This window comes from Arabidopsis thaliana, chromosome 5 (assembly GCF_000001735.4).
Source record: "Arabidopsis thaliana chromosome 5, partial sequence".
NCBI lineage: Eukaryota > Viridiplantae > Streptophyta > Magnoliopsida > Brassicales > Brassicaceae > Arabidopsis > Arabidopsis thaliana.
The window spans coordinates 19,171,582-19,189,083 of record NC_003076.8 but is presented as its reverse complement, the minus strand read 5'-3'; the positions used below and the strand labels follow the sequence as shown (position 1 = coordinate 19,189,083).

Genomic DNA, 17,502 nt, shown 5'->3' with positions numbered 1-17,502 from the left:
AACCTGGTTTTGTGGATGTTTTTAAATTTAAGAACAACCATATTATTCTATGTATGAGTTCAAACCCATATGAATTTATTAATCAGTGAACCAATATTTGTCTCTTAGCTGACACCAAACCACGTCAATATCTTAGCACATGTTGCGTAATTATATATGGATTTGTAAATCAATGAACCAATAACGTTACCTACCACACAGACACAGTACACCTTTTAGTCATCATTGTTGTTACAAAAAATTCTACAACATGCGGGTGGGGTAGGGATATTAAAGGCATTCCACATAACTTTTTTCTCTAGTTCTTTTCCTCTCTCCATTATTTTTCTTCTTTCATCATCTCTCCATTTCTCTGGTCTCTTCCTTTTCTCTGGTCTCTCTAGTTCGTCCTGCACAAAGTTCTGTTTCCCTATTTCTACTCCCCCGATTCAGACATCCTGTTCTGTACAAAGATCTGTTTTAAATTTGCTACTCTCATCTTAGTTCTCTTTCTCAATCTTGAGCACAATGAATTGCTGTTGGCAGGTAGTTGAGCCATGTTATAAGTCTGCTTTGTCTTACTTGTGTGTAAAGGTGGGTAACATTTGCATGTTGAAGGAAAATCTTGTCTTGTTGAAGAGTGCTTTTGATGAGCTTAAAGCAGAAAAAGAAGATGTTGTAAACAGAGTCAATGCTGGTGAGCTTAAGGGTGGTCAACGGCTAGCTATAGTGGCTACGTGGCTTTCACAAGTCGAAATCATTGAGGAAAACACCAAACAGTTAATGGATGTTGCGTCCGCTCGGGATGCTTCTTCTCAGAATGCTTCAGCTGTACGTCGACGTCTGTCAACATCTGGGTGCTGGTTCTCAACCTGCAACCTAGGCGAGAAGGTATTCAAGAAGTTGACTGAAGTTAAAAGTCTCTCCGGTAAAGATTTTCAAGAAGTGACTGAGCAACCTCCTCCTCCTGTGGTAGAAGTGAGACTTTGCCAACAAACAGTCGGTCTTGATACGACGCTTGAAAAGACTTGGGAAAGTCTTAGAAAAGATGAAAACAGAATGTTGGGAATCTTCGGTATGGGAGGCGTAGGCAAAACTACCCTCCTCACTCTAATTAACAACAAGTTCGTTGAAGTCAGTGATGATTATGATGTTGTTATTTGGGTTGAATCGTCTAAAGATGCAGATGTCGGGAAGATTCAAGATGCCATCGGGGAAAGATTACACATCTGTGACAATAATTGGTCTACATACTCAAGAGGGAAGAAAGCTAGTGAAATAAGCAGGGTACTAAGAGATATGAAGCCCCGGTTCGTGCTGTTATTAGATGACTTATGGGAGGATGTGAGTTTAACAGCAATAGGCATCCCAGTGCTCGGTAAAAAATACAAAGTCGTGTTTACTACTCGTTCTAAGGATGTCTGTTCAGTTATGAGGGCAAATGAGGACATAGAAGTTCAATGTTTGTCGGAGAATGACGCATGGGATTTGTTCGATATGAAGGTCCATTGCGACGGGTTAAATGAAATTTCTGATATTGCAAAAAAGATTGTGGCTAAGTGTTGTGGCTTACCCCTTGCACTTGAAGTTATAAGAAAGACTATGGCATCTAAATCTACTGTGATTCAATGGCGTCGTGCACTCGATACTTTGGAGTCTTATCGGAGTGAGATGAAAGGTACAGAGAAGGGAATATTTCAAGTTTTGAAGTTGAGCTATGATTATTTGAAAACAAAAAATGCCAAGTGTTTTCTGTATTGTGCTTTATTTCCCAAGGCATATTATATCAAACAAGATGAGCTGGTAGAGTATTGGATAGGTGAGGGTTTCATAGATGAAAAAGACGGAAGAGAGAGAGCAAAAGATCGAGGCTATGAGATCATCGATAATCTTGTTGGGGCAGGTTTGTTATTAGAGTCTAATAAGAAAGTGTATATGCATGATATGATCCGTGATATGGCATTGTGGATAGTATCTGAATTTAGGGATGGAGAAAGATATGTTGTGAAAACAGATGCTGGTTTAAGCCAACTGCCTGATGTCACCGATTGGACAACTGTGACAAAGATGTCTCTGTTCAACAATGAGATTAAGAACATACCAGACGATCCTGAATTTCCTGACCAGACAAATCTTGTAACCTTGTTCCTTCAAAATAACAGGTTGGTAGATATTGTTGGTAAATTCTTTCTGGTCATGTCGACTCTGGTGGTTTTGGATCTATCTTGGAACTTCCAAATCACCGAGTTGCCAAAAGGAATCTCGGCGTTGGTTTCTTTGCGGCTTCTCAACTTATCAGGGACGAGTATAAAGCATCTGCCGGAAGGTTTAGGAGTCTTGAGTAAATTGATTCACTTGAATTTGGAGTCCACTTCCAATCTTCGAAGCGTCGGTCTGATTTCAGAATTACAAAAGTTGCAGGTTCTCAGATTTTATGGTTCTGCTGCTGCATTAGATTGCTGCTTGCTCAAGATCTTGGAGCAGTTGAAGGGTTTACAACTTTTGACCGTTACTGTGAATAACGATTCTGTTTTGGAAGAGTTTCTAGGAAGCACAAGATTGGCAGGGATGACGCAGGGTATATATCTAGAAGGACTTAAAGTATCATTTGCAGCCATTGGTACGTTGAGTAGTCTCCACAAACTTGAAATGGTAAACTGCGATATCACAGAGTCGGGAACAGAATGGGAAGGTAAGAGAAGAGACCAGTATTCTCCATCCACATCATCCAGTGAAATCACTCCAAGCAATCCATGGTTCAAGGATCTCTCAGCTGTGGTAATAAACTCATGCATACATCTAAAGGATTTGACATGGCTGATGTATGCTGCAAATCTCGAGTCTCTAAGCGTGGAATCCTCGCCTAAGATGACAGAATTAATAAACAAAGAGAAAGCTCAAGGTGTTGGGGTTGATCCTTTTCAAGAGCTACAAGTCCTTCGTCTACATTATTTGAAGGAACTAGGAAGCATCTATGGGAGTCAAGTCTCTTTTCCAAAACTGAAGCTGAACAAAGTCGATATAGAAAACTGCCCGAATCTTCATCAACGTCCATTATAAGAAAATCGATGATGATCTCATATATAAGGCTTTGAATGGGATAGTGGAGGAGGGCAAGAGCTATTTTTTCCTGTCACTTTGTCCCGTACGTTCTTATTTCTTGTATGTTTCCACAACTTGTCATTTGTTTTGTCTTGTCAAATTCCTGAAAACGTTTCCATGTTCCACCACAATTGTATGTTATCTATTGTGCTCAGGGTTTGAGAGAGAAGCAGATATTTTGCACAGGATCTTGACATGTTTGGCTAGCTTGGTTTAGTTGAATTAGTCCATTGCAATAATGTCTTCTTCTATGAATTAAAATTACAACTTGGTTTACATTATATTATATGCGTTGAATATGTCAGTCCAAGAGTTTGAATATTGTTTAAACTTGTGTTGACCCACCGGTTATTTATTTGAACAGATCTTTTTATTGTATAGTCTACTGAGAGTACCGGTTCGATGCTACATGGATTTTGCAGAGGATCTATTACTATTTACTATACTGAAGAGAGAGTATCAAATAACAACATACATTACATGAGAATAAGTATATACAGAATCGAACCACTTGATTTGGTTCTGTTTTACCCGTCTATCTATAAAACTCAGTGCTACAATTGGAGTGGGAAGGATCATGATCATCATCAACAACGTTGTAATAGAGAGAAGAAGGTTTGCCATCAAAAGTAGAGACAAGTCGATGAGGAGAAAGACCGCAGTACCGATGGCTTAATCTCGCCTCGCATATTTCAATCACTCTTTTAAACATTTTGTCTCCTCTTATCATCGGTTGCTCCACAAATTCAGCCAATGGCATCCACTGAAAAACACAACAATCATTGTAATCAGGACCGTCTTGTAGCATGTACAACTGGAGCATTCTAATAAAGACTCTTGTTACATTTACCTTTGCGGCTTTGATCTCAAGAGCATCGATGATTATCTTATCAGAGAGTGGTCTCAACATACAGATGAAGAACAGATCAGATTTCTCAAATGCAACGTTGTGAGCATGTCTGAAAGCTATAACCTCTGAGAACTCTGTATCTACCTGAATAACACAACACAATGCCATACATGGTTATGATCTTGCGAATTTTTAAACAGAATCAAGATTTATACTATATACTAATCTTCTCGGATTTAATTACCCCAGTTTCTTCCTTGACTTCTCTTACAGCACCAGAGAAAATCTCTTCAGATTCATTAATAAACCCTGTTGGTAACTTCCATAGACCAGTAATCGAAGGAGCACAATACTTTTCTTGTACCACAAGCACCTAATGAGATTTAAAAAAAAATTCAGGTAACTCTTCTTTTTACCTACTCTACTTTAAGTGTTGAGACTTGAGAGAATAATCATTCATATATTGATACCTCTTTATGTTGATTTAATACAAAACCTCCAACACCAACTTGATGTGAAGCATTTGCAGGAAGCATACTAGGTTCCTCCTCTGGTATCCAATATGTTAACATTACATATCCTTTCTCTGCATGATGATACTCAAAACCTTCCTGCAAAATCAATCCACAAAAAATCATTAACTTGCATAAACAAATCTCTGCTTTATCAAACAAGATCAAGAACCATTTTCTTATTGCTTACCTTTATAGCTATTGGGACTAATTCTGATTGTTCCACAGGTAACTTTAACCAAACTCCTTTCTTTCCCTACAAAAATTTCCCCCAAATTTACATATGTACAAAAACAAAAGGGTTTAAGACTTTTATAGGGTTTATCGTTTTTACCTTTCTTCTCCAATCGGATAGAGAAGCTCGAAGCATAGAAGCGAAAGCATAAGGGTTTGATGGTAATTTTCCATGATCTACTATTACTCCACCATACTCATCATCATAAGCATCAAGTAATGATCTTTCTTTAACTGCAGAACTCATCAATGTTCTGCTTTTTAGGTTTACTCCATTCATCTTATAACCTGAATCTGAAGTTGCAGCTATGCTTCCTCCTCCATAAACAAATTGACTCTTTGTGTTGCTGCTCGAAGATATTGCCTTTGGTCCATCAACTTCTCGTCCAAAATGCAAAAAAAAAAAAACAATTTTTAAAAAAGACAATGAAGATTCTTGTTGTGAAGAGGAAGTGATTTTAAGGTGTTATTATTTACCTTTGGATAAATAGAACTTTGGAGATATTTTGACACCACAAAATGGCTGTCTGAAACTGTGCATAAAACCCAAATGTGTTGTTCCTTTAATGACAGTAACCTCAGAAAGAGAAACAGAATCCATTGTAGATCAAGAAGATCTATGTGGTAAAAAGAAGAAGGAGAAGGATTTTTCTTGAAAAGGAAATCGTTTAAAGAACTTGAAATTTGTTTACAAGCATTTGAGCAGATTTAAATCTTAAATAAGAGAATGAAAGAGAAGAAGGAAATGGAGAAGAAAGAGAGATGTGTTGAGAGAGTAATGTTAGATTTTTTTGAGGCACACTTATAATGTGTGGTTTAAAGTGGATCGAGTGGTTAAGTGAGAAATGAGAAAAGGAAAGCGAAGAACAGTTTTAATATCTTACAATCAAAGACAAAATACACGTGAATTTCCAATTGAGCTGCGATTTCAATTTTCAACCGACCAAATATTACAACCCTAATAATATATGTACATTTTTATAATATTACATATAGCTACGTGTTTTATTTTTGGATATAGACATATAGCTACGTGTTGTGTCTATCTTTTACAATTAATAATGTCTTAGAGATTTTATACAATTTTTAAGAGGGATATAATAACTTATATAAATGAATCATTTTTCCAATACAAATTTTAAATAACATTTGGTGTTACAAAAAGAAACTAGAATAGATTTTTGGTAAATATCAATCACATCAAGCCAATGATATATTATAAAATAATCCAAAGCTTTTGGATATGAAATACAGGATGGTGGCATGATTTTTAATTTTAGTACAAAAAGTTATAAGCAAAAATAGTGAACGAAAAATGCAGGGAAAAAGGAATCAATAGTTAGGTATCAGAGAATCTTTAACATGTTCGAGAGAGTTGTCTGTGCGAAGGAATCTTCAGGAGTTCAAGGATGGATAAACGGATATATCTCAATGATCCAATCCCTCTCCTTTGGAAAGAGGCTCTCTCTTCCTCACGCTTTTTACAATTTCGTCCGTTGATTTATCTGAAGCGTGTATCTCACACAAGTATCCACGAGAATGGGATAATAAAGCATCTTGTCGTTGCTGGAGCTACGTGGAGATGGGCCTTGATGGCTTAGATTCCTTGTCCTTTCTGTTTAAAAGTATTTTAGTTCATTTGGATTTTTAATTTGTACGTCAGATGCGTCCTTATGCTGAAAAATGTTTGCGAAAAGCTAATCAAAAGTATTAGAGAAATTAATCCCTATTAAGCAATAAAGCAAACCATATATGTAACCCATCCTCTTGCGAGAGCCATGATGAAGATGGACAAAAGATATCTTGTTGTGGACCAAAAGGTCGATAAGTTTGATAAGTTGATCCGATGGACTTGGAAGCTCTCCGTGTCTACGACTAGTACGCTCCATCCAAATAGAGTGGAAACTTAATTTGTAACTTCAATAGAAACATGTTTTGGAAAAATAATATAGGGTTATTACGACTCATTAGCAAGTGTTTACATTTTTTCGCATTGAATAACATTAACCTCAATTATTTTGTTACAATATATATGTGAAGGTTTACTTATTCTAAGCAGATTTTTACCACATAAACATGTAAATGACATAGATAGTTAGGTTTGCGTTGATTGAGGAAATGATTATTCGTTATGGGAAATGATGACGTTCAGAAAAATTATCTGCAATAATTGAAAATCATGGAAGGATTAGGTATTGTCCACGTAGGATAATTAGGTAACCTGAAGTGCATGATGATCCTCATTCGTGATAACATTGTGTCTTCCATTACAATTCTAGAAAATTTAACCATTTGAGTATGTGTGGATAATGATGTAAAGCTAACCATTATTCGTGGTCGGGTTTTCCAAATAAATATGTTTGGATATTGAATAGTCGTATGATGACGAGCGATTCTTACCTGATTGGTATTCTATACAATAATATTAGCATGCAAGATTTAATATGTATTTTATTTTGAGGTCGACGCAAAACACATACTTCATTTATTTTCCTAACAAAATTTCGTAACAAACTGTGTTATACCACTTTTGTTTGATTAGCGTTCATCTTCGAAAACGATTTAGAAAACCCAATTTCATCTACGGAGATAAAAACAAACTAATAATTTTTGGGTAAAGTTTGTTTGTAGTTCCAATTATCTTTTGTGTTTCGATGTATAAGATAGGTTGGTTTAGAACTTACCCAGCCAGAACTTCTGGATTTCATAGGTGAAAGTATATATTCAAAGTTTAGACCACAAGGCCCATTAGTGACCTTGATGAATGATTAGATAGTGTGTACTGAAAATAATATCTTACAAGACGACCCAACAAAATTCTTCGATTATAAGAAAAGGTTCTTAGCAGATTAGATGTCAAACCCGAAATACCAAAAGAAAATTAGATGTCGTCAAATCTAAAATACTAAAATACGTAGAGAATTCGCCGTGCAAGATATATTCTTCTGGATACATGCATGGATGGCTTTCACATTCGTCATGTAACTAAGCAAAAGTCTAACCACGTGGGAAATATTTTGACTAAGTTTATCCATTTTTTATCCTAAGAATCGACTTGTTCAGACAGAATCACGGTTATGCATTTATTGTCTGAACAACTTCACATAACGCCGGTCAATATCTCATGTTTGAATCATTCTTTTTATACTAGGTTCTACTATAATTCCTCAATTAATGTCAATGCAATTGACATTTATACTAGTATAATCTATATGTTGAATTACTCCGATTTCTTCTAGTACTCATAATAAATTAACGTAAAGCTAAATTATCCGTAATCATTAACTGAAATAATGTATTGTGAATTGTGAAAAAGAATGAACAAATAGAAAAACGCAAAAATATGAACAAATAGATGTTTTTTTCATCGCATGCACCTACGTGTACGTCCACGTCAGCATACACATCGTTCAAAAACTCAAAAAAAACTAATCAAACAACGGTCAACTGGGAATAACCAAACGGTGGATGAGGAGATAACGGCGACAGAAGCGGAAAGTTAAGAAACCCCGTTAAATCCCAGTCACATAATTCCGTTAAATTCGACGTTACAAACGGAAACGTCTCTCCACCGTTAACGTCAACGCTCTGTTCCGTCTTCAACACTTTCTCAACCACAGTCACTTTCTCATCATCGTCTCTCTTCCGTTTCTTCTCACCTTCATCGGCGCGTGGTTTCCACTTCCCAACTTCAAGAGGGAAATTCAAAATCGCTTTCGATCCTCGTAGTCTAAACGCTGCTTCGTCATAAGCTCTAGCCGCTTCAATCGCTGTATCAAACGTCCCAAGCCAAACGCGAGATCCGCGTTTATTCGGGTCACGAATCTCCGCCGCGAATTTCCCCCACGGTCTTTGTCTTACTCCTCTGTAATGCTTCTTCTCTTCTTCCGAAACCGGTTTAGTAACTTCCGGTTTGGTGTTTTCAGCTGCGAATTGAATCCACTCTGTTTTAGCTGGAAGCGAAATCTTCAATGGCGGTTTACGAATTTGAGATTTAAGCTCCGGTTCAAACTGATTTTGATTTTGATTAGAAGGTTTAAAATCGAAATCAGAAACAGAAACTTCTGAGTCAAATTCAAATGGAATCGATAGAAATTCCATAGATCTGGGAGTATCGAGATCGATGATTTCAGGTTTGCATACGGATTCAGAGAAATCAATTGGGGCGAAAGAAGAGGACGATGATCCGAAGATGATAGAAGAAGAGTCAGAGCTAGATTCTGTTGCTGATGATGATTCGTGCTTCATCCATGGATCTGTAGCCACAGGAGAAGCCTCGTCGAGTAGATGTTTCTCGATGAACCAAAGTGCAGATACTTCGTTAGGAGTCGCCATTGATAAAATTTTCAAAAAGCTTAAGAAAACAGAGAAGGAAGAAGATTTGATTTGAGTAGAGAAGAGGGAGTGGAAAGAAGTATATATACATGTAAAAGAAGCATTGGTGACTTTGTCGTGAAATGGACTTATTCAATGGAGGTGATGAATATAATTTGAATTAATTAAGGAACAAGAAGGAGCCAACGAACCATCCTCTCTTTCTTTTAAGTTTTTTATAATATGATTTGGTGTAAAAGAGAGCACCACTTGGTTGCGTGTTTCGTGGACTCAGAGCCGTTGGATCGAATGACCGACTCATCTATAGTCGACATTGTGATTGTTTTCGTTTTGTACTTGACTGCAATATTGTTTTTGTCTCTTGGTTATAAGATATAAGTGAGATCGAAAATCTATCGCAAATATATATTAACTAGTCCAAGAGTTATATTATTCGACTATTGCGGTCGTTTTCTTGAACAGAAAAGATGTCGATGCTTGACAAAAATAAAATAAAAGATGTCGAGATTTTTAGTATTCTAAAGTTCAACTCTGTGTACTAATAGCAGCCATATAATAAAGAACAAAAATGAGCTTTTATCCGTCTTTCACGAAGTTCAAATGCAAATGTTAACACCAAAATATCCGGTTTTCATCTACGTTTTTATTTTTGTTCATGCACCAAATTGACCCAAAAAAACATATATACAACAATGAATATTTACAAGCTGTTTTCCATTGTTTCTAACTTCATATATAGTTCATACATAACTTCATTGTTATGAGGCTTCGCCAAGTCAAAGTGTGAAATATCTTTTTTTAATTAACTACTCCCTCTGTTTCAAGTTATTTGATATTTTGAGTTTTTTTATTTGTTCCACCAAAATTGATGTTTTGAAAAACTATCATTATTATTTTTGTTTGTAACCAATAATGAAATGAGAGAAGTAAAATTAATATTATTAAACTAACTAAAAGAATAATTAAAAATATAAAAGTTACTTTTCTTAATTCTTGTGCAAAAACCCAAAATATCAAGTATCTTGGAACAGAGGGAGTATAAAAAACGAATTATAATTGACTGAAAGCAAAACTTTAAACCATGCGCAGATTTTCCCAACGTATCCGCGCGCACATAGTTTTTCTTCGCAATGTGTGAATATGATTTTTACTAATCCAGTTTTCTACTTTCCGGAATTGGATATAGATAGAGAAAACAAAACCAATGCTTTTATGGTTTATTGATCCCAAAAGGCTGCAAACAATTACTTCAAAGTTTCATATATAGTAACCTTCATTAGCTAATCTTGATAAAGTCTCCATAAGGTCCAATAATCTGCTTCTGATTAAGCTTTAAGTCGTGTCACAGAGACTCACATTCACTCTGCGTTCAAAGGTTCGTTACGTAGTTTATACAGTTACAGGTAGACGCGCACTCCAAAAATAAGCGTTTTCTTATACAATAGCATATCCGATGCTAATTTGCCAATATTGCGAACAAATTTTAACTCATATGTTAAACAATCAAAACCAATTTCACACCGCTCAGTAATGGATAATGCCAACATTGTATTGTAGTATTATATTATCCTTCTAGAAGATTTTTTGCGAGGTAAACACAAACGTAACTAAAATGATAGTAAAGCATTAAAGTCTAACCAAATACAACTCAGAAAATTTTCGGTTATGATTAGGTTGATGCATTATGGAGGGTTTAATTAGTAAGCAAGACAAGACTGAAAGAGTCAAGTCAATGCATGCGGCCTTTTATTGACAGAGATTATTAATCATACAAATTTTAAAAGATGATATACTATTGAATTATGTTTGGTTTCGTATTTAATTTGATCCATCTTCATGCACTGCACCATGCACGTGAAAAGAATTTACGCGGTGCATTAACTGGTTTGTAGAATGAATCAACGACTCACTCACTAGATTCTAGAAAGTCATGTTGTTACTTGTTACAATGAAACAAAATAAAGTTCACACTTTTAATAAATGATATAGCAAATCAGAGATTTAATATAAAAATTTATATTTAATAATTTCTAGAAAGCCAAGTAGTCTTTTTAATTTATATAGTAGTCTTTTTAATTTGTTGTTGTTGTGAAACACTACTCTTAATTATTTTTGTTTTACAAAATTTGATATTTTATAATATAGATATCAATTTTATTAAGGAATGAGAAGTTTTGTACTTAACCAAAAAAAAAAAGTTTAACCAAATTAAAGAAGCTCTTTCTTACCAAAAGAGAAGATAATAAATAAATAAATTAAAAGAAACCCTGCGACGATTGGACTAGATGAAGAAGTGTTACTCAAAGACGAGTCAAGTTTGCATTACATATCATCATAGTTTTTGTGGTTCTTCTTGACAAGACGATTGCGTCTCGAATCAGTCGATCAATATAGCCTTGAAGATTGCTTGCTTAAAGTAGAGGAAACATTGTTGTGTAATCTGTTAATTATTTCGTTCAATCTCTATTCCTATAAATTGTTGCCTGAGCAACAAGCCCGTTGAGATTAATTCCTTGGAGAAATGTTATTAGCAGTCGACCCTAGCCAACTGGAGAAAGTAGTCCCATTTATCAACTCACTTACTTCACATCAAATAAAATTTGACGGACTGTAAGATTTGACATTTGAAACAATCAAAACTCTAATCTAATGGCCCTAAGCAGCTAACCAGTTATGAGGTCACATATCAATACAAAAACATTTTTTGACGTCTAAATACATTATTAAGGAACCAATAAACAATATAACAATCATATGGTACTAACAAAGCTTTTTTAGCATCCTAAACTGTGTGTCGTTTTCTTGAACCAATCTGGTCTCTATTTTTGTTTCATTTTTTTTTTTCTGTCGTTATGGGACAACATATTTAATTAGCGTCACAAAAATGATTATCTACTTTTTCCATATAAATCTACATTCCAAATTTAAAGGTCAAGAAAATATTATTCCAATGGAAAATTATAAGTTTAATTGATCAATCATACATAAACAACTATTATCACCAACCAATCATCTATGTGACAATTACTCCAACATTATAAAATTGTATAACTAAAACTAATTATTGTGATTCTTATAGAAAAAAGTTACCATTCATTTGTCGAGAATCTTTGAATTCTCAATCTAACGTTATAATAATAAGAAATATCGTCTTCTGTTGAAGAAAACCTCAAACATTGCGGTGGGAACGCACGTGTGAGGTTGTTTGCACGTATGGAACTGAGTTTGCTACTAATAAAAGATAGGTTTGAAAAGTCAGTGGTCAAAGTCAAACATGACTAGATTTGTTCAACTTCAAACTTTTGAATACTGCTGACGTGTCATATAACATCTTTCCTTTGATCCTTCCTTTTGCATTGTTTTGTGTACCTTTTGCATCCAATTGCCTACATATAGATGTGTTGATTAAAATGAATTAGGAATCGATTAAAGTTAACAAAATACACTAAACTGTAGATTATATATAACTGAAAGCTGAGTTATTTTGGCTATAACAAAAAATAGAAGACATTTCATTGTTAAAAAATGTAAGATCAATTTTATCATCAGCTTGTAAATGAGAAGCATCTTCCATGAAAAGTTTGTATGCATAAATCCGAGACACTAAATTTATGAATATTAGTGTTCGGATATAGTGTAACTAATCATATGGGTGATTTTTTTCGTCAATTACATCATGAATCTAAACTCTAATTGGTATGTTTTTGGAGTAATTGAGAGGAAAAATAAGAAAATGAATAGAAAAGCGAGTAAAGGTGTGAATAGAAAAGAGAAAAATATTTACGCTATTCTTCTAATTTTTATGCATGATTGCTCTGATTCGTAATTTTTTTTGGCAAAAACATAGTAATATTTTAAAAAAAACTAACAATGTGTACCAATCACTGCCTACATAATTTGTGTCGTCATTTTCCCTTTTATGATATTTTATCCTCTGTATTTGTCTTGTCTGAAATATGCGATCGTCCGTGTAAATGTTGCTAATTCCGTAAATCGTGTTTTTGCTAAAACTTGCCTTTAACTTGATACTTAATTTCTGCACAATAATATGTGATAGAAAATATATTATAATGCTCATTATAGTATAAATTTTTTTTTGAAGAGATATGAACAAAAACATTGGTCAAAAATCACAGTTGTAAGATTAGGTGAGTGCTTTTGTTGGTTGGAAGAAACTTTTTTTTAAAGCAAACTATAGGCGAGTATTTTTTTTTTCCGGGTTAAAACTCTATATATTATTCTATGGATAAGCGCTCTCGTTTAAAGAGAGCCAATCGAGAACCGTTGAACTTACATGGGAAAAATAGAATCCGCGAGTTCTTGCACATTTCGCAAGATAATCTGCTCGGATATTACTAGTACGGGGAACATGCATAATATTAAAAGATACAAGTTGATTCTTAAAATACTCGAAATCTTTTAACTCTGATGCAAAAATGGGCCACTCCTCCGGCGTATTAACCATAGTGAGAAGATCAGAGCAATCCGTCTTAACAAGGACTTCCTTGATTGATAAGTCTACTAAGCACTTTAAAGCCCAAACTAATGTGTCTAGTTCTGCATGAAGCGGTGATAAACAACGACGTGAACCCTTCAATCCTAAATGAAGCAATCTTTCCCCACGGGTCAAAATCCACCCATGACCGCTCCGCGAATCAGTTATATGCCAAGACCCATCAATGAAGCAGATTGGGGAAGCCATATCTATATGTTGCCCTTCCAAACTTGGCTTGGTACCTTCTGGTTGCTCTTCTCTCCTATTGGCTCGCCTCCATACTTCTTCCTCATGTATTGCTAAGTCTAAAGTGTCTTGAGGTTGCACGCAAATACTTTCGAAATTTTTTCGGTTTCGCGCTTTCCAAATATACCACATTATCCATGGAAAGACCCGTAAGCTCTCCTCACAAGCTCCAATCTCATTCGCTCTCCAATACAGATAATCGAGATTATTGTATATAGAAGACGAAAGAAACCTAGATGGAGAGGAGGGAATACCGGATAGCGCCCAGACTTGTCTTGCCGGGGGACATTCAAATATTAAATGATTGATGGTTTCTTCATCCGCCCCACATCTAGGACATTTTTTATCTCTACCAATATGGCGAAAATATAGGCGTTGACAAGTTGCTAAACACTCTGACACACATTGCTACACAAAATGCTTTAGCTTTCGTGTAGTTTTTAATTTCCACGCTTGCGCCTTTAGTGCCGTAACACTAGGTCCCTGAAGAGGGTGGTCGCAAGACGGGCGAGAGAGGGCTCTCGCAGCTTCATATCTTGTCTTGACAGTATAATTACCGAACTTAGTCAATGTCCAACTATATCCATCTCGCGAGACATTTAGCCTCGGTTTTATCCCTAAAATCAAAGTAATATCCTCGGGGGGGGGGGGGGGGGAACAACTCCCGTAGACGATCTACTTTCCACCTCTTCGTCTGGAAGTCAATCAAGGTGTTAACGTAGACCAAAGGGTTCCTATCCATAATTAAACCTTTCGGTGGTCTTGGAGGAGTATCTGGGATCCATGGATAATAGGCGACTATATGTTCTAGGAGGTTGCACAAAGAAAAAGTTTGTTCTAGCATAATATGAGAATAGATGATTTACGTCTTAAAATTAAACTATCACCGACTAATAATAAGCATAATAAGATGTGACTAAAACAACTAAGATTAAATGATGATCATCATGACATTTGAAAATTATATAAACCCAAATCATAAAGAAACAAGAAACAATATGAAAACAATATATTCCTAAGATACAGCAAAAGTGGATGTATGTGAAACGTCCAAAGAGATAATTTGAGGATTAGCTGCGGAGTTCAAACATAAAAACGAAAGTTCAACTACTACTTTCATATTTAATTAATCAAAGTATTTAATTGCAAAACGGAACTTAACCTGATTGGATCCATAAGTATATTATCATTATTCTTTTACCAAAGAAATAAATAAATTCGTTTTTAATCATATTTAGAGCTATTCATGTTCTTGTAATCAATTAAAAGTTTCATTTGTTTACAAACATAACATCATATATACACTCAAAAACAGCAAAATTGAAATAACCATCTGACCAGAATGATGTGTTTGAACCAAAACTACTCTTGGAATCGAATATAGATTAAAAATATATAGTAAACTAATTTTTAGAGAGTTTGAGTGACTATTGACTAAACTATGCTTCCGTGAAGGAGGTCCCTTTTGCAAGTGGACATACGTGAGAGACCCACCATTAATTTGTCTTTGAGCCTTATTGTTGTTATTGACTTTTAGCCAATAGAAAGAGATGGAAATTCAATAATTATCCACAAAATTCCAAATCATTGGTGTACAAAAAGATCTAAGGCTGTTATATTTTCAAAAAAGAAAGAAAAGAAATGCAACAAATATGGATTAAACTGTGGTTTGTAAATTGAGCTTTGCATGAAAACTTTATCACTATGATTTCACTACTCCATATTTATTGACTAAAGTGGCACTAATGAATTTCTTAATCATGAAATCTTGTATCAAAAAGTACTAAAATAAACATGACATTGGCAATTAGGAAAATTCTAAATTAGAAATTAGTAAAAATGAAAGGTGAAAGGGAAAGATGATGATATGAATTGGTTGGTGACCAGGAGAAATGTATCCCGATTTTTGCAGACACTTTCAGTGTCCCCATTCATATAATTATGGCCCACCTCGTTAAGATTTTTCATTCACCACCATAACAAGATCTAAGCTTAGATTTCATGTAATTAAACATATAATATACTTGCCAATACTATCTAATAAAGTATACTTAAGCAAAAATTATTACTCTAGTGTAAGGCGATGAAATATAAGTTTAGTTGAAAATTTATGTCGATATAACAAAGTATAATGAATTAAGACCTTGGTTTTCGATTAACAAACTAATTAAACACTAGTTTTGCCTAATAAAACCGGGAATCGTATTCAAAACCGAACGACAAAACAAGGGACAAGTTGAGAGACAAAACCAAATCAGCATCTTTCTTCCAGAAATGTCATGACCACATGACGTCATCTTGACCCTTCTTCATTGTGATATCTGTGGATAAAGCGCACGTGTTTAATTCACGAACCTTCGTAGTAACGAAAAATCCACAACTTTCATATTTTTTAATTACCCACTAAACTAAAACAAATTTGGAAAAACATGAAAAACTTTTTCTTTTTTTCCAGGTTCGTGAACCTCGTACCCTCTATATAAACCTCTTAACCACCTTCCACATAGAAAAAAGTTCAGATATTTGATAAATCAATCAACAAAACAAAAAAAACTCTATAGTTAGTTTCTCTGAAAATGTACGGACAGTGCAATATAGAATCCGACTACGCTTTGTTGGAGTCGATAACACGTCACTTGCTAGGAGGAGGAGGAGAGAACGAGCTGCGACTCAATGAGTCAACACCGAGTTCGTGTTTCACAGAGAGTTGGGGAGGTTTGCCATTGAAAGAGAATGATTCAGAGGACATGTTGGTGTACGGACTCCTCAAAGATGCCTTCCATTTTGACACGTCATCATCGGACTTGAGCTGTCTTTTTGATTTTCCGGCGGTTAAAGTCGAGCCAACTGAGAACTTTACGGCGATGGAGGAGAAACCAAAGAAAGCGATACCGGTTACGGAGACGGCAGTGAAGGCGAAGCATTACAGAGGAGTGAGGCAGAGACCGTGGGGGAAATTCGCGGCGGAGATACGTGATCCGGCGAAGAATGGAGCTAGGGTTTGGTTAGGGACGTTTGAGACGGCGGAAGATGCGGCTTTAGCTTACGATATAGCTGCTTTTAGGATGCGTGGTTCCCGCGCTTTATTGAATTTTCCGTTGAGGGTTAATTCCGGTGAACCTGACCCGGTTCGGATCACGTCTAAGAGATCTTCTTCGTCGTCGTCGTCGTCGTCCTCTTCTACGTCGTCGTCTGAAAACGGGAAGTTGAAACGAAGGAGAAAAGCAGAGAATCTGACGTCGGAGGTGGTGCAGGTGAAGTGTGAGGTTGGTGATGAGACACGTGTTGATGAGTTATTGGTTTCATAAGTTTGATCTTGTGTGTTTTGTAGTTGAATAGTTTTGCTATAAATGTTGAGGCACCAAGTAAAAGTGTTCCCGTGATGTAAATTAGTTACTAAACAGAGCCATATATCTTCAATCCATAAACAAAATAGACACTTTAATAAAGCCGTGAGTGTTAATTTTTCAATCTAGTTTCATTTCTTACATGACATTCACGGCTTTATTAAAGTATTACACCATATCCCCTAATACAATCTCTTAACTCAATTTGAGTTCTATATTGCTAAGTAGCCAAAACTTGATCGAAGAGGTAACAATTACTAAAACCAAAATCCATCAACAGTAGCGCGACAATAAATAATAACCTATCTATTTTAGATTTTTTTTTGTTGTAAATGTTGTGAGCTTAAGTGTGTAATCACTTGTAAATGTTTCTGTTTGATACTCTTGAGAAGATGAAGCTGT

General features: G+C 35.4%; 5 protein-coding genes, 1 long non-coding RNA gene and 1 pseudogene across 8 annotated transcripts; 4 read left to right on the top strand and 3 right to left on the bottom strand.

The window, feature by feature from the left end:
• Positions 1–198: 198 nt before the first annotated feature.
• AT5G47250 (LRR and NB-ARC domains-containing disease resistance protein) lies at positions 199–3,386 on the top strand. The gene has a single exon (NM_124096.4). The coding sequence runs from the start codon at positions 508–510 to the stop codon at positions 3,037–3,039; it is 2,532 nt and encodes an 843-aa protein (NP_199536.1). The 5' UTR covers positions 199–507; the 3' UTR covers positions 3,040–3,386.
• Positions 3,387–3,439: 53 nt separating this feature from the next.
• Positions 3,440–5,561, bottom strand: NUDT8 (nudix hydrolase homolog 8). 2 transcript variants are annotated; one of them, NM_124095.4, is made up of 7 exons: positions 5,155–5,513; positions 4,778–5,055; positions 4,634–4,699; positions 4,402–4,542; positions 4,176–4,304; positions 3,932–4,075; positions 3,440–3,844 (listed from the first exon to the last, which is right to left on the bottom strand). In NM_124095.4, exons 1-7 carry the CDS (start codon positions 5,276–5,278, stop codon positions 3,617–3,619), a joined length of 1,110 nt encoding a protein of 369 aa, NP_568680.1. In that variant the 5' UTR covers positions 5,279–5,513; the 3' UTR covers positions 3,440–3,616. The 2 variants fall into 2 exon arrangements, with proteins under 2 accessions (NP_568680.1, NP_001331621.1); NM_001344713.1 differs by having other exon boundaries at positions 3,440–4,075; positions 5,155–5,561.
• Positions 5,562–6,129: 568 nt separating this feature from the next.
• Positions 6,130–6,452, top strand: AT5G06965. The gene has a single exon (NR_142964.1). It is a non-coding gene; the product is annotated as an other RNA (long non-coding RNA).
• Positions 6,453–7,901: 1,449 nt separating this feature from the next.
• On the bottom strand, positions 7,902–9,203 carry ERF5 (ethylene responsive element binding factor 5). Its single transcript, NM_124094.3, has one exon. It carries the CDS (start codon positions 9,010–9,012, stop codon positions 8,110–8,112), a length of 903 nt encoding a protein of 300 aa, NP_568679.1. The 5' UTR covers positions 9,013–9,203; the 3' UTR covers positions 7,902–8,109.
• A 31-nt stretch (positions 9,204–9,234) lies between these two features.
• Positions 9,235–9,390, top strand: AT5G47229 (uncharacterized protein; the record flags this gene model as incomplete). The annotated part of the gene is made up of 1 exon (NM_001125915.1): positions 9,235–9,390. The coding sequence occupies one exon, from the start codon at positions 9,235–9,237 to the stop codon at positions 9,388–9,390; it is 156 nt and encodes a 51-aa protein (NP_001119387.1).
• Positions 9,391–13,252: 3,862 nt separating this feature from the next.
• Positions 13,253–14,495, bottom strand: AT5G47225 (annotated as a pseudogene; the record flags this gene model as incomplete). The annotated part of the gene is made up of 3 exons: positions 13,253–14,102; positions 14,205–14,330; positions 14,416–14,495.
• A 1,632-nt stretch (positions 14,496–16,127) lies between these two features.
• On the top strand, positions 16,128–17,441 carry ERF2 (ethylene responsive element binding factor 2). The gene has a single exon (NM_124093.3). It carries the CDS (start codon positions 16,330–16,332, stop codon positions 17,059–17,061), a length of 732 nt encoding a protein of 243 aa, NP_199533.1. The 5' UTR covers positions 16,128–16,329; the 3' UTR covers positions 17,062–17,441.
• The last annotated feature ends 61 nt before the right edge of the window (positions 17,442–17,502 follow it).